Source organism: Rutilus rutilus (assembly GCF_951802725.1).
Source record: "Rutilus rutilus genome assembly, chromosome: 6".
Lineage (NCBI taxonomy): Eukaryota > Metazoa > Chordata > Actinopteri > Cypriniformes > Leuciscidae > Rutilus > Rutilus rutilus.
Window position 1 is genome coordinate 22,551,871 of NC_140214.1, and position 16,550 is coordinate 22,568,420.

The 16,550-nt window shown below is 37.9% G+C and overlaps 3 protein-coding genes across 4 annotated transcripts; 2 read left to right on the top strand and 1 right to left on the bottom strand.

Annotated features, from left to right (window-relative positions):
• Positions 1-6,104: 6,104 nt before the first annotated feature.
• Positions 6,105-7,700, bottom strand: rps28 (ribosomal protein S28). 2 transcript variants are annotated; one of them, XM_084412474.1, is made up of 4 exons: positions 7,466-7,700; positions 7,134-7,181; positions 6,620-6,742; positions 6,105-6,225 (listed from the first exon to the last, which is right to left on the bottom strand). In XM_084412474.1, the coding sequence occupies exons 1-3, from the start codon at positions 7,502-7,504 to the stop codon at positions 6,620-6,622; spliced, it is 210 nt and encodes a 69-aa protein (XP_084268600.1). In that variant the 5' UTR covers positions 7,505-7,700; the 3' UTR covers positions 6,105-6,225. The 2 variants fall into 2 exon arrangements, with proteins under 2 accessions (XP_084268600.1, XP_084268601.1); XM_084412475.1 differs by having other exon boundaries at positions 6,105-6,228.
• Positions 7,701-8,731: 1,031 nt separating this feature from the next.
• Positions 8,732-12,350, top strand: LOC311292710 (potassium voltage-gated channel subfamily V member 2). Its single transcript, XM_084412490.1, has 2 exons — positions 8,732-10,353; positions 11,706-12,350. The coding sequence occupies exons 1-2, from the start codon at positions 9,034-9,036 to the stop codon at positions 12,003-12,005; spliced, it is 1,620 nt and encodes a 539-aa protein (XP_084268616.1). The 5' UTR covers positions 8,732-9,033; the 3' UTR covers positions 12,006-12,350.
• A 2,370-nt stretch (positions 12,351-14,720) lies between these two features.
• insl3 (insulin-like 3 (Leydig cell)) lies at positions 14,721-15,268 on the top strand (the record flags this gene model as incomplete). The annotated part of the gene is made up of 2 exons (XM_084412045.1): positions 14,721-14,907; positions 15,012-15,268. The coding sequence occupies 2 exons, from the start codon at positions 14,721-14,723 to the stop codon at positions 15,266-15,268; spliced, it is 444 nt and encodes a 147-aa protein (XP_084268171.1).
• Positions 15,269-16,550: the final 1,282 nt, after the last annotated feature.

The following is a 16,550-nucleotide window of genomic DNA, read 5'->3' on the forward strand; positions in this document are numbered from 1 at the left end:
GATTGAAGAGGCACGAAAGCAAGGGAAAAAATCTTTCTTCGTCAGAACCAAAGCCACTATTGAGGGTAAAGAAATAAAAATTTAATGAAAGTCCTGACGTAACATTAAAGGGATGTATGCATTCTAAAATCAATCTAAAGTCAATTTACTCTAGCTATTTACTCTAGCTATCTTAAAAGTTCAGAGATTTATAAACCCATGTTTGTTTGTTCTACATAAAACTTTTTTGAGTCAACTTCTTGTTCTACTTTTCACTTTGTCTTTGTCATTTTATTCACTTAATGTGAGGGGTATACGAGAACAGATTAAGAGGAAAGCTGTATTTTTATTTTGTAAAACCTTAAAGGCATTTTTTTTTTTTTTACAAGAAACACATTGTGGCAAGCAGGTCGAGGTCGAGAGCCGTGGGAACAGAGCGAATGCTGACTCTGGGAGCCCCAAACACCTCTGATCCTTCAGAAAAGAAAACATTGATGTCATTGTCCAGCTCAGTTCAGTTCAGTTCACATTTAATGGTGTCAATGCAGGCAGATCAATAATATTGTTGAATATTAAGGCGAGACACTACAGGTGAATAGGGTAAAATTTTAAAATAATAGATATCACCATGAAACTTCCTCAGTTCATTACTTACACAAGTTCATAAAAAAAATGTTTTACAAGTTTTTGAAATTTGTATGTTTAATTATGCAAATTAGGTATTATCTCATTAAATATACGTGCAATTTTGCATATTTTTTCAGTAGATATATCTGAAAATATGATAAAGCCAGAAGCAAAATTATTTTTTCATTTTGATTACACACAAGATGGAAAAAGATGTTCAGAGGGATTTCAGGATATATGCTTTCATTAACTAGGAAATCAAAATATACTGTCCATAGCCTTAAAATATCGATTTTCACCATTTTTTTTTAATTAAAATGTCACATAAATCAGGCCAGGAATGATTTATTAACAAATCCCTCTGAACAGATCTTCAGAATACTGCTAAGTGTATAACTGGAAAGTTTGGTGTACACAGGTGCTACATAGGCTGAGATGTTTCTACTGGAGAATGACAAAAAACGCAAAAAAAATAATTTTGCGAAAATGGCAGTTAAAGATTTAATAGTTCTAAATGAGATTTCGTCGTTAGCTTTAAATCCCCCTTTGGACATTCACGATTGGTTACTGATAGAAAGGAAATGCCCATATTTGGTTTACATAGCGTTGTGCGGGAGACTCAGAGCTTTACAACGATCCCGGACATGACAGACTTCAGTGAACAGACGGAGCTCGGCATGTCGCGTTGGAATACTAACTTCCTGGTAAATTCGGGAGAAACTTACTGCCGCAAGTAAACAAAATGTAATAAAATAAACATCGTAATGTATATTTTCAGCGTTTTCTTTATAGCAGCTTGAAAGAATACATATTGAAGGAGTAAACTCGGCCAAAATCTCAAAACTGACCACTGCATGAAAAATCGATGTTTTTGCCTGCCGTGTCTCGCCTTAAGTGTCCCCAACTAAGCAAGCCAAAGACGACAAAGGCAACAGTGGCAAGGAAACTCCATCAGGTGACAGAATGGAGAAAAAAAAACTTGGGACCACACTTAGCACCACAGCTAGGTGTAGTGCTTCAGCAATCTGAAAAGAGCAGTTTTATTCTAAAAGAGCAAAACGTTGGTGAAGAGCTTCTTTTTAATGATGCCTTTCCACCTGTGTATTTCTGGTTGCAGTCGATACCTCGATTGGGCTCCCACCCTAAGGTGCAGTGGCCCTGAGTATGGCCTGAGTGGTCTGAGTAGGACGCAGAGTTGGCAGCCATGCTTGCCCAGGCCGACGATTATGGTACGATAACAGGATGATTGGTATCTGGTACTCGGAGCATGACTTACAGCTGCACCTGCACCAGTGCCATTCTTCCTGGAAGTGCATGAGGAACTCAAAAAATTGTAAAAGGCAACTTTTAGTGCCAGATCACGCTTCCCAGGCTCTTCCACCCTCACTACCCTCAACGTTGGGGTGGCCAGGGGATATATGATGGTTCCTCAGATGGACCTTGCAGTTGTGGTGCATTTATGCCTGCAAAATGCCACCACCTTGTAGAATCGTCCTAGGCTCCCGTCCAGGGCCTGTAAGTTCACTTTGTCTCTGACGACAAAGGCTTACAGTGCCGCTGGACACCTCCATGTCCTGCATGTCATGGCTGTTCAGCAGGTCCATCAGGCCAAAACACTCATACAACTGCATGAGGGTAGTTATGAGCCGGGATTGATACAGGAACTGTTCGGCGACTGACGTCACTCTCAGAGTGATGAAAGTCACGGCGCGGGCTCTTGGCCAGACGATGTCCACACTAGTGGTCCAGGAACGCCATCTCTGGCTGAACCTTGCTAAGATTAGGGATGTTGACAAAGTGCACTTTCTCGTCAACCTCATCTCGCAAGGTGGCCGTTTCGGCAACACTGCTGAAGACTTTGCCCAGCAGTTCTCTGCAGTAAATAAGCAGACCGAGGCGATTAAACACTTCTTGGCTGCCACCCGAATCCACAGCCAGGCCGCAGTGTCGAGCTGCCCACTGGAAAGTGGCGCAGCCCGCTCATTAGGCGACCGCTAAGAACCCAAAGAAGGTGTGAAGCGCCCCTGAGACCGGCTAACCAGGGATGGCAAGAGCTGCTCTTATCTATGAGATGGTGAGCACACTGCTGCTTCCTCTGGTTGAGGGCCAGGTGGAGAGTTTCCTTTTTTTTTTCTGCCACTCACTCAAGTGGCAGCAGTACCCAAATTTTCAAAGAAAGAGCAGATTTCGCACTCTCTGGGTCACACTGCCTGCGGCCCTGACATGATGGACTTGAGCCCCTCGTTTCATCATGCCTGGCCACAGCACACAATAAAACAAAACCCCTCACAGGTCAGCGGCCAGTTTCAAGTGGGGTTCACGTAGCGAGGAAGGTGTTCCTGTACAGCAACAGGGTAGGCACACACAACTTCCAGACATGGCGGCCAATGCTCGCTACGCCGCCCCATTGCAGGTATGTCAAAAATCGTTGTTCCTCTGGTACCACTCGTGCGGAGTTTGGAAGCCTGGTTGGCACTTCCTAACCCATTGCGCTGGCTTATCAGGACAATCAGACCTAGCAATGTGATTCAGTTCGCTAGGCACCTGCCCAGGTTCAATGCCGTCCTCTTTACCTCTGTGGCAGGGATTCAATGCCAGTCCTGCACAAAGACTCATGAGCAGAAAAACTAAAACAGTACTGCCAAAGCATGATAGCCAAAGCATGATAGCCTCCTGCTGTCAGGTGTTGTAAACACAGAACATGCAGTAAAAGGCAACCAACGCAAAAAGGCCTAATACAATAGAGGAGCAAAAGATCTTAGACCTCTTCAGGAAGGAGAACAAGTAGCACAGAACATACTGGACACCAGCAAATGTTATAAGAATGCCCAGTAACAGATCATACACTGTCAAGCTGGAAAATGGAACTGTTGTAAGGAGAAATCGGAAACATCTCAGGACTGTGCCTGAGAGCAGACACACAAAAGACGAGTGTCAAGACTGAACAGACTAATCAGAAGATTCATCTGAATGAGGGACATTCAAAGACAGTACGAGAGACATGCACAACACACACATACACAATGCACACAACGTTCAGATAACAGCAACAGTGTTGTGACAACCAGATGGCAGAATAGTCAAGAGACCAACACACGTGAAAGGTTTTGTTTAAATCTGTTTAATTGTTCTAATGACACCTAAAAGCTACAGTATACAGATGTATGATGTAGTTATTCCATACTGTGCCTATAGAACTGTTTTAAAAAAGGAGGATGTTGCAATATGTTATGCAGGATGGGACAGACCATGTATGGTTGAATTGAGAGTTCTGTGTGTGACGTCATTGAGTTGCGCAAGCACGTGAAGTAAAGTGGAAGCACTGAGAAGCATGCGGTTGTGAGATTCCCTTACTGTTAGAAAAAAGAAGGAATGACAGAGTGAACCAAGCATATAATATCCTGCATGCGGAAATGTGGTGGCGAAGGACGCAATAGAGCCGGGTTTCTACAGTCCTTACTTAATCGTGCCAAAGAAAGCCAGTGGGTGACCAATTCTAGATCTGTGAGTTGTTGAATCGGTCCCTGCAGAACCTGTAAAAATCAGTCAGATAGAGTACAATCCAGTTTCCAACCCCTTAGTTGAAAATGAAAATAGAAATTTGATATGGATCATGAGGGATTTATCTCTCAAAGGTAGGATTCTTTTGTCAAAAACCGAGGGACTATCTTATTTAGTCTATCCTGCGAAAGTTCCACTGGAATTGTGATCTCATGAGTGACAAGTTGTCCCGACCTTAAACACATCATCAGTTATTTTAATTGATGATTACGAGGGCACGTAACTTTAATAAAATAATGATGTGCACACATAAACCATTTATAATAAATACTGCAATATTCCATGAAAAATAAGAATTTTCCATTTTGATTTTACTTTGCAGCATTCAAAGTAAAAGGCGACAACCGCAAGTGCAGATGCTTTTCTTTTGCAAGAGAACCAGGGGGTGGTCAAAAACTGTAATCAAAATAAACCATGAGCCTCTGACCTAAACATCTGCAAATGTGTTCAGTGCTTATAGCAGGATCACACAGTTCGACAGCTGGTTTCTACTCACCAACAGCTCAAGATTACACTGGCAAATCTAGGCATACTTAGGAGGAGGACCGATAGTGCCCTCTCGTGGACATCCAACGAACAGTGACTCAAACACTTCGTGTTGAACGAACAGAAAATATGCTAAAACATTTTAAGATAAACTCTGAACGAAATTATGGTTTTTTAACAAGGACATCAGTAAAATAAGGCAGTTAGCCAAGTCTTCATTTACCGCTTAAATTGCTTTGGAAAACAAGCATCATGTCCTCGCTTGTTACATGTTAAAATGTTTAGTTACACTTATACCCATAACTGCATATCACATAGTGACAACTTAGAACCAAGAAACATACCCTTTAATTTACAAGATATCCCAGCAATCTCACAGACTGTTTTCACTGTATTATTTGAGTCATGTTGAATTTTGGTGTTGTTTCTAAGCTTATACATTAGAAATATAAGCCTATAATGTATTCAGATACATAATAATGCTTACAAGTGTCAGGCAAGATGTTTTTTTTATTATGACAATCTAAAATGTCTTGCCAGAACTGACCGAACCTCACAATAAACTGGGGAAACTTGCCACTAGTTCTCTAGAGTTGGGGCATTCAATTAAAGGTCCAAGAGGTCCGGTCTCTATATTACCTTCCCAGCGGAGGTCCGGACAATACTTTTTTAAACAATTGAACAGCCGTAGTACTTCGTAAAAGAAAAAATTCTAAACACTCAAAATAGTCATCAAAGATGAGAATATTGGGCCAAAGCAGTGATGTCAGAATTATTTACCAAAAAAAGGTATATATTTCTCTCAACTGGATATTAATATAAAATGGTTATATCAGATGTTTTATCAGGCTTTTTTTGTTTTTTACAATTAGACACCTACATGAATGGCACATATTCAAGGCCTTGGGACTGAGAAAACATACTGGTAGTGCAGAAGTATGGGCCATTTTTATATTTTACTCTAATGAACTACTAAAAACAAACAACGTACATAATTTATAATCAAAACTCTCATCGAGCACAGAAAGTGTTCTCTAAATAATTTGTACAAATTGTATCATTTATGAAATGCTCTTAATATGCTTATTAATAATGCAAAGTATAGGGGGGGGGGGGGACTAAAGGTGCCACACTTGGCACAAACCTGGTTTAGTTAAATGGTCAGTTATCTGTACGACAGATAAAAATAATAGAATTTGCTGCACTCTCATTTTCTGCAGTTTTAGCAAAAGTATCTTATTTTGCTGCTGACTGTTGTCAAAATAAACATATCACCTGAGCTCTTAATGTGAGTTAGTGAGGAACGGAAAGGGCTCTAGATCGCTTGTGGCATGTTGTTTTGATGCACAGCATGGAACCAAGTCCACCATTTGAATTCTACTGCTATAGAGTAATTGTAAAACACAAGGTAACACCTTAAACAATCATGGGATGAAATGGAGGAGATCAACTTATTCACAAAGACATTTTATTTCAAACTGCGCACAAATGATATTGTACTGCCAACTGTAGAGCTGGTGTTGATGTGCTCCACAAGTACTGGTTTGGCCATGGCAGGTCTTCACACGTGCACTGCTGGGGGAAACAGACAAATGGTTAGAACTTACATCAAGCAGCAACTGACTGGAAATCTGTGATAAGTCTGCTGCATTTTAAATGGATGATACTGCCTTAATTTACATATGATGTGAGGAATAGGAGTCATCTAGCACACAAAAGAGAGTAAAGAAAATATTTAAAATAATTTAAACACTGAGAAAAAGCTAAGATTAATGCATTTAAATATTCAGAGACTTTTCAGTCAGATACATTAAATATTATAACTTGACATTGTCTTCCCACACAAAACCTGTGCAGACAATATACTTTTTTTTTTGCTTATAGTGTTTGTCTTTCCTTCTAAAATAATACAACAAATAAATCTGAGGTGATCAACGCATTTACAGCAGTGAATGATGTATACTACCTAGCGAAGCCTCCTGGCCTCTCTCTCAGACTCCAGAAGTGTCAGAACATCTCCTTCTCTTACTGGGCCCTTCACGTTCCTGATAATGGATCTGTTGCTGTCATCCATGAACTCAACGCGCACCTATGGAAGCACAGTATTTTAAGTCTTATGAGTGTGGATCAAAACTTGTACTTTAAAAATAACAGCCACAATTTGTTTTTATCCAACAAAAAAAAAACATCTAGATCTTATAAGAAATGACCAACACCGAGATTTTTTTCGCACAATTAAAAGCCATTTTCGCATAACGTGTCATACTGATTACAACGGTTTCAATATTTACTAAATTGATCACTCACAAGAGCTGTGGCTACAAGCAGTGTTATTTGCCTCCAGCAAAATTTATTAAGAATACAAGGCAACTCAACTCAGTTCATGCACATCACAAATATAAATGTTTTTCTAATCAAGTCGCTAATCATATTCCACATGTAAGTTACGTTAACGGAGCATGAGTTAATTCTGAACTCACCTGGGTACACTGTCCCTGGGAGCCGGTTCTTCCCAGCACTTTTGTAACCTGTAATGAAGATACACAATTAAAGTTAACTATAACTGACATTATTAAACGGCACATGTGGTGGAAACGACAATCGATATCCAAACTGCTGGATTGCAGGATGCTAACGCTAACTAAAGGCCTAACGACAAACACCGCTAACGTTATAGTGTTGTGAGAGGATTATATAAGATTATTGAAGGCTGTCGTTTCCCAAAAAGAATTGAAACGGTATACTTTTAATCTTACAAGTATTAAATTGCATAATTCAAAGGGAAATATTCAATAAAATACTATTTTCTTACTCTAGCGAGCTTGATGGGCTGCACGCGGCTGGCATCCATGATTTCAGCTTCGTTCGGAAAGGAAGTCACGTGGTCTCGACGGCTTTTATGTACCCACAATAAAATGCATATTTTCAAATTATCAGGTTTTATTACATGTTACATTTTGATTTTATTGTTAAAAATGGAAACAAACCAAAAAATTTGACTTTATATTAATAAAAGATGGTTTTGCAGTTATAACAACTCTGTTTCCGGTTCCGGGATCATAAGGGGGAACTTTTATACTGCAGATCCAGGACCAGCTGTATGTAGGCTACAATTGCAGAAATCACATATAGCCTAATAAGAAGACTTCTGAAGCTGTGGTCTTTGATTATGTCAGTACAATTATTTTTAAATGTTAATTCGACCCTAAAATAAAACATAGATATTGGTCTATAAGATTTTTTTAAAGTAAGGGGATAATCTGTTTTATAAACTAATGATAAACTGACCAAAGGTTTGTGTAGAGGTGTCATGCAAAAAATAAATACAAAATGTGAATAAGTAAAATATTGCGTGGAAGTGTTTTTATTTTTATCATTAAAATCTCTTTCCTTTTTAAATACATTTCTTTGAATTGTGGTTAGTAGATAAAAAGTAGTTTACTAGGCTAAATAAAGTTAAAATAATATCTTAGTGTAGTTTGAAATTTCAACAATTCAGCACACACCCTAAAACCAGAATAGACATATGACTTTTTTTTTTACATTTATATTACATTACTCTAGTTGCACAAAAATAGTAATTGTCCATAAATTTAATTAAAAAAGAAAAGCAAAAATTCTTAAACGTTTTCTTTTCTGAAAGTTATTTGCATGCCTAATATGACTATAGATCTAGCTTTTGTTTATGTTATGTTATATTTTAAGTTTTGTCTGATCACATTGGTGGTAAAATGTGCATAAGAGTGGAGAGGATATGAAAGTAGAGAAAAGAATACAGAACAAAATAAGGAAATTATGGGATTATAGGATTTTCTCATTGGATTTGCACTGAATTGTTTAAATATCAGACTGAGCACAATATTGTTGATTAAAAGCAACATAAATTGAACTTTTCTGTGAGCATTTAATAACCTTAGTATCCTTGCAACTGCTATTTATCCTTTGCCATTCCTCCTCCTAGAGCTCAATCCTTAAATCACTACACTAATCCTCATGACTGTATTTTTAACTCTGTTGAGGACAGAAAGAACAGCAATGGGATTATGGCATCAGTGAGGTGGGGCAAATCCCAACTCTTGATCTTCAGTTGAGCCGAAACAAATACAGGTGCTTTTTCTTTCTGTCTTTTTAGCTATATTGCAAACTCTAAAAAGCTAGAAGCAGTGGAATATGTTTTCTCCATCTGTCTGAACATTTATTCGAAGCTTCAAACCAATGCGCATTTTAAAGGAAAGTGGGACGTGTTGGAATGTAGAATCTGCCTTTTTCTGTTTTTATTTCTAACAAGAAGTTAGTGGGGTTTTTTTGTTACATTTATTTCTACATCTTTCAGTTCTATTACATTTTTCCACATTCGTCATCATTTAAGTTACCGTAAAAATGGAGCAACCAAGAAGACATCTTAAAATTCTGAAAAAGAGACGTTCAAGTCTATTTGCAAGTGTCAAACTTAATGCCAGCTTTTCGCAGAGTATAGAGGAAGAAGACATTGCCTTTCCTTTTTCACAAGACAGCTCTGTGAAACCTTGGACGTCGATGGACAACCTTGATACACCATCACCTCAGGCAAGTGACAAAAGAGATCAAGAAAAGAGGAAAAGCAGTGAGACAGAAGCAGCAAAGATGCCACACCGCCATTCAAATGAGATCAATGTGAATATAGGTGGGAAAGTCTTTACCATTCCCAAGCACCTGGCTATCAAATACCCTAAAACCAGAATAGGCCGCTTAGCCCTGTGCAAAGATCCCGTCAAGCAGCTAACACTCTGCGACGACTATTGTGTGCTCACTAACGAGTTTTTCTTTGACCGAGATCCTACTTTCTTCCACTACATCTTCCACTTTTATTGTAGCAATGTGTTATGGGTAATGGAGAGTCTTTGCCCTGTCAATTTTGAGGAGGAAATGCGTTTTTGGGGCCTGCACTTGAGGGACAGTCCCCGCTGTTGCCGCATTCTCTACGAGGAGAAAATAGACGAGATAAGAGACCAGCTGAAAGTGAACAAGGAGCTTATGGCGGAAATTGAGCCTCAGCACAATGAGGAGGGTTTCAAGTCAATGTTTTTGGGTGGTGTTCGTAAGATTCTATGGGACCTAATGGAGAACCCATACTCCTCGTTGACTGCTAAGGCTTTTGCTGTGTTCTCCAGCCTCTTTGTGCTCATCTCCATAGTAGCGATGACTCTGAATACTGTAAGCGAACTGAAAGATTATAAGATCTATGGAAGAACCTATATGGAGTGTGTGGAGATCACCTCAATTCTCTTCTTCACCTTTGAGTACTTCCTTCGCCTGCTGACAACTTGTGACGTCAAGCATTTTTTGAAGAGTGCACTTAATTTTGTAGACTTAGTTGCTGTCATGCCTTACTTTCTCCAGCTGGTATTTGAGGCTTTTGCTAACCAGGAAGATCTCAGCGTTCAAGATGACCTGAAAACCATGGCGAGGGTTAGCAAAATTAGCAAAGTGCTTAAAGTTGTCAAACTCATGCGCATCTTTCGCATTCTGAAACTGGCGAGGCACTCGACGGGGATGCGGGCATTTGGCTTCACTCTTCGCCAGTGTTTTGAACAGGTCTGCTGTCTGTTTCTGTTCATTATCATGGGGATCTTCACCTTCTCCGCCCTAATGCACTCAGTGGAGCAGGATGCTGTAGGAACACCTTTTAGCAGTATACCAGATGCCTGGTGGTGGGCAGCGGTGAGTATATCTCAAAACATTCACCACAATTAGAACAACTAAAGTATGATTCATATATTAATACAAATGGCCAAAAGTATGTGGACAGCACACCTGTAGGGGCGAAATCAGGTTGATGGGGACAAAACAGTGTCCCAATCACCCTGAATTGACCCATGTATTAACTAAGCAAGTCTTAAAACCATGGCTATTATTAGGATGTTGCTGCTATTTAGCTTCATCTGTTCTGGGAATGCTTTCAACTCAATGTTAGAACATGGATGTGGGGATTTACTCTCATCCAGAGACAAGAGCATCAGTGAGGTCAGACACTGATGTGGGAACATGGAGCCGGCTCACAGGGGACCAATGGTGATTAGGTTTGGGCTTTGTACTGGTCAGTCTTCCACACCAGACCAGTGTTATTGTTATCTAAAACTACAACAATAAACAATAGTTTTAAACAATAAAGTTAAAATACAATATAAATGTTAGATGAAAAACGAAAATTAGAAATGTTGCCTTGCCAACAAATTGAAACAAGTTTAAGTACTAGTTAAGTAATGTTAAGAAAACAATAAAAATGGCAACAGCACATAACAAAATTACTAAAATTAAACTAAAAATAAAATGACAACAGAAAATTAAAAATATAAAATAAAAGCTCATTCAAAATATTAATAAATAGGCCTAATAATGCTAAATCAACACTGCACTAGACTCAATAAACAGTTTCATTCGTTTCCGAAGTTCTTTGCTATGCTCCATTTTACAAAAACAAATAAATAATAATTCTCTTAGGAGACTGCAAGGCTGTATTCTTGATTTACTGAAAATATCCAAACCTAATTTTATTGGGTTGTCCACGTTTAGATTCAAAATGTTCACAGCTTACATAACTTTGATGCTCAAATATTAAACCAGTGGGCATCATTATGTTTGTTTGTAGTAGTATCACTTGCGTGTGAATGTTTTTTTTTAAATGATTGTTATCATTATCATCATTTGCTGTGGCTGCCTGTTGTATCCCTCTATCCTCTTTAAATTGTTAGTCTTTATCCTCTGGCAGCTGTGTTTAATCTTATATAATACCTTGTAATGCCGCTCAATTGGAGGCATCCATGCTGATTGGAAAAGTTAGATTAGTTTAGAACTTCCTGGAGGCTTACTAAGTATTATACTAAGTTATACAAGACTTGCATGCACAATTTTGACTTTAATCACCAAACTGATAAACTGACACGGAAACATAACTCTCTTTTGCTTCTTTCCTTTTCATTTAGAAAAAGCTGGTCTTTGTTGTGTATTTTGCAGCGTTCTGGTCCTCATTTGCAATATATAAATAAACATTGTTTTTTTTTGTGCTGTCACAGGTGAGCATCTCTACGGTGGGCTATGGAGATGTGGTGCCCATATCGTACTCTGGTCGAGTGGTGGCCTTCGGGTGCATATCTTTCGGCATTATTTTGAATGGAATGCCAATCTCCATCCTATTTAACAAATTTTCTGACTATTACGCCAAGCTGAAGGCCCAGGAGTGCACTAACACAAAAATCCAGCGTGGACTGAACATCAAGAAAAGATTTCAAAAGAAATTTGAGAACTGCTTTGAGCCTCTAGCTGAGGAGACTGATGAGGACAATAGACATCACATTGGCCAGTGTCATCACTGAATGTCCTTGTCATCCACCCTGCCTTCACTGCCCTTGAACAGACAGCTCAGGTTCCCAGCCTGCCTTGAATTAAATAGGGATTTAAAAGATGGGTGAACGCCAGGTTAAAGAAAATTAAGCCATTAGCTTTAAGATGGCTTACAAATGGCATGTCGCTGAGGATCTTTGGTGAACTACTTTGTGCTAGTTTTTTTAGCAGTATCTATTCAGTTGTCAAATAATTTCAGGCATCAAGTGGATTCAAATAAAATGTTATTACAGACTGCAAACTATTATCTGATATGTTATCTACATAAACTGTATCATCAACACAATCTGTGTTAAAACGATTTAAAGAAATAGTTCAAAATGAAAATTGTGTCATCATTTACTCACCCTCAAGTTGTTTCAAACCTGTATGAATTTCTGTCTTCTGCTGAACACAAAGGAAGATATTTTGAAGGATGTCGGTAACCAGACAGTTGATGGACCATAGTTTTTTTTTTTCCTACTATGTAAGTCAACGGGGTAAATCAACTGTCTGGTTACCGACATCCTTCAAAATATCTTCCTTTGTGTTCAGCAGAAAAAAGAAAGGAAGTGGAAAGCACTGTACATATAAATACAGACAAGAATCCTGAGATTCTGCAGATTTTTCCTCCTCAATTAAAACATAAAGGATTTCAGAGGATCAAGTGAGACTTATGTGGCCTTCAGACACCTTTGGTATATTTAGAGTGTTGCTTTCACAATGTTTCTGTATAGGTGAAGTGATTTTGGATACCATGACATTTCTCAACTAAATTAATTTATGAACATTGTATTTGTATATACTCCAGTAAGCACTTTATCACCCTTTCAGATTAGCCCAACTCACATTTTAACTGTTTTTGGAAGGTATGAAGGGTGATTTCCTCTTTTGTTTCATTATTTGTAATGATTGTTGTTTATCTGCAGAGCCATACAAGTATACCCCCCCCCCATTCTGAAACTTTTACATTATATATGGTTCACCTTTGCTCTGCATTACATAACATACTCCTGCAACTTGCATATATTAAAAAATTAATAATGCGTATGAAAACGGTTTCTTTAAGAGAGAACTAGTTCACTGTATGTATGTCGCTACATAAATAATTTAATACAATTATTAATAAAAAGCTTTAGGCTCCCTGATGCAAAAGAGACCAATAGGCCTAACATCTTTTGTATTTAGCCCATGCACAATGCAAATATCAGAGGAGTTGCTTTCCTTTGGCTTATTATAAAAGGCTTTGTTTGTATTGTTTTCAGAGTTTTCCCATGAACATCTTCATTTTTTTTGTCATCTCTGCAAACAATGTAAGTGCTAAGCAAGCACGTACTATACCGTCGGTGAGAAGTCAAGTCATCTGACTTCATGTCTAACAGGATTTTAGGATCAAGAGGACTCATGATGCCAGTGTTTTGAGAGAAATGTTCAACTTCAATTAAGGGAATGTAAAGACAAGAGCCCTTGACAGCTGCATGTTTGTGGCTTTTGTTGTACGGGAAAGATCAGCCGTTGCCACGTACAGCAGGGATTTACTGCATAACGGTCAATTATGGGATCATCTACAGTGAATTCAGACTGGAATAACTAATGTATTTGTTTGTTATTTATGTTCAACCCAACTGAGCTTATCCCACCTGCAACATTTAAAAAAAAAAAAAGATCAGTGGCTAAATATCACTCAATAAACTGACTTGTAACCATATTTATTTGCAAAATGTTTACTTTTTGAAGTTGTTGATAACAGTGTAACAGTGCAGATGAGGGAAGTTGCCCACAGTGGCAATTTCCTGTTGTATTGAAACATTTAAAGATACAATTCCCTTTGTTGACATCTTCCCTCATCTAATTCACAACATTATAAAATGATTCAATCTTGTCATTTTTTTCTCTGATATAATCCGTTGTCCCATAGTGAATATGTTTGGAAATGTGTGTCTAATTCATGAAATGATTAAATAATAACTACATTCATTTGAATGATTATTCAAAAAAAAACAAGAAGAAGAAACACATGCAACAACATTCCACTAGGGGGCTTCTGTCCCATTCACGTTTCACTTCAAAATAAAAACAACATACTTTTTTTACCCTAGCAATCTAAATGAATAAATGTGTCCACAAATCCTCTATTAACAAATAAACATTAAAACATTTAATATCCAGCATATATTAAATTCATAAACGACTATTATCCAAAAACAGACAATTAGATTAGAACTGTTCAGATGGAATAAATCTCACAAATGTTAGTGTTAAGATAAATAGTCAAGATTAATAAGAGCATTAAATAAATGTGTTTAGATGACATTTAGTGCTATTCATGGCGGAGGCATCTTACCCATCTTTCCCATCTTCCCCTAATATAAAATAGTACATGTTCATTGACGTATTTCTGTAAACTCACAAAAGAGATATTATATGAAAATACGAAAAATGTGACCAGCTATCACAATTTTCCTTGACCTCAGGCAATACCATATATCACAGCTGACATGTTTTATCTAAAATACGTTCCAGCTTTGAAGGCCTCAAAGATCAGAACATGATTTTCTTCATTCAAGGCCAGATAGATTCTTATAAAACCATGCCAAAGGTCTGATAGGAAGTATAAAAACCCCCAAATGTGGTTTTGGTAGGTAGCCTGAAGTACCTGAACACACTTGAATATTGTGTATTCTAATTTGATCACCCCAAGAAACACCATGAACATTAAGTGGTTTGCTTCTTTAGCTTTATTAATCCTCCTCGAGACTTCCAAGACTGAGAGTCAAGATGTACGAGTGAAACTCTGTGGTCGTGAGTTCATTCGGATGGTGGTCACATCATGTGGGAGCTCCCGACTCAAACGGAATGTGCTTGATTCAGACCTTCACTTTGCAAACCACCATAGTAGGTTTGCCTTCTTCATACATTGGTGTTATCCATTCATTTACCTACTTTATATGTATATTAATGCATCCTTTCATTTTGATGCACCATCTGCCATTTTTCAGGGAACCTACAAAACTGGCTGGACAGAGATCTCTTTGCACACCAGAAAGGGACCCTGACTGCTGAGGACGAGCAGTCCCCTGAGAGCGTGACAGAGCATCCAGCCCCCCACCAGCACACGAGCCCACCTGCAGAGCTTCCGGAACACTCCAACTCTCAGGATCTCAGCATGTCCTCCAGGACCCGTCGCGATGTCGGGCCAGCGGGCGTCTGCTGTACTTCTGGATGTACCATGAGTGAACTGATTCAGTACTGCTAAGCTCACACCAGATCTCCTAGGACAGATATAAATATAGATACATAATTAACACTTTACAAGTTAGAACAACGGTCCGTTTGTTAAATTTAATTAGTTAACATGAACTAACAATAAAAAATTCTTCTAAAGCATTTATTAGTTATTGTTAATTTCAACATTACTAGGGGAGAGCGGGGCACAACCTAACACTTTTTGACTTTCTCAGTTTTTGTAAACCTACTCAGGGTTCAGAGTATTTATTTTTTCTCGCATTAGTTTCACATGTCTAGTACAATTATGTGGTTTTGTTTCATTAATACAGTGTATACTTTTTTTGAAAGAATGGAAGTGAAATGTGACAACATGCCCCATGCGAGGGGCACATTGTAACATGACCATTTGACAGCTTAAAATGTTATCTGATCTAATTAAAAAAATGATCCAAGAAAAAACTAAAATATGTTCTCAATAAAATACAGTTATTAACTTTTTCATATAAAATAATGGCATTTGTTAATAATTAAAAAATAAACTCATTTTTGAGTTTGACAACGAACACACCCGAAAACACAGCTATACAATATAGTACAAAACATAATAATAATTAATAATATCTGAACATTGATTCTCAGTCTTTGTTCACCTCTTCCTCAACACAATTCATAAAAGTTATACGTGTGAATTATGTCGCTAAAAATCAAAGAATAGCATAGTTCTAATAGGGGCACATTGTAAGGCAGTGTTACAACTAGGATTTAAACCCGGCTAGTGTCTTCTAGTTAGTTAAGCATTAAAGAACTATCTCAACTGTTAAATAACAGATTGGAGATTAAAATAATATCAGATATGTCTAATTTTAAATAAACACAAAAAACAGAGATGAAAAACTGGCATAAGAAATTTACCTTTGCAATGGTTAAATAAATGTTCAATGATAACTTCCAAAGATTTCTGAATTTTGGAGACATTTTTTCTTTATATAGTATTGACATGGCAACTAGTAAATACACTAATTTTCGTCATGCTAGCATGTGGAAGTATTTAAAACAAGTGTGTTACAACTAGCCCCGCGTTAGGTTGTGCCCCGCTCACCCCAGTATTAAAATCAAAAGTGTATATGTTATTTATTGTTATTATGTTATTTAAAGATCCCATTGCATGAAAATTTCACTTTATGAGGCTTTTTAACCTTAATATGAGTTTCCCTAGCCTGCCTATGGTCCCCCAGTGGCTAGACATTTTGATGGGTGTAAACCAAGCCCTGGGTATTTTTTTGAGAAAATGAAAGCTCAGACGGGCGAAT

Excerpts from the sequence above, each read along its gene's own strand:
- LOC311292710 (XM_084412490.1), top strand. The coding sequence starts at position 9,034 with ATGGAGCAACCAAGAAGACATCTTAAAATTCTGAAAAAGAGACGTTCA. Across the intron at positions 10,354-11,705 it reads ATGCCTGGTGGTGGGCAGCG|GTGAGCATCTCTACGGTGGG; the intron begins GTGAGTATATCT and ends GTGCTGTCACAG.
- rps28 (XM_084412474.1), bottom strand. The coding sequence starts at position 7,504 with ATGGATGCCAGCCGCGTGCAGCCCATCAAGCTCGCTAGA. Across the intron at positions 7,182-7,465 it reads AGCCCATCAAGCTCGCTAGA|GTTACAAAAGTGCTGGGAAG; the intron begins GTAAGAAAATAG and ends TCTTCATTACAG. Across the intron at positions 6,743-7,133 it reads CCCAGGGACAGTGTACCCAG|GTGCGCGTTGAGTTCATGGA; the intron begins GTGAGTTCAGAA and ends GTGCTTCCATAG.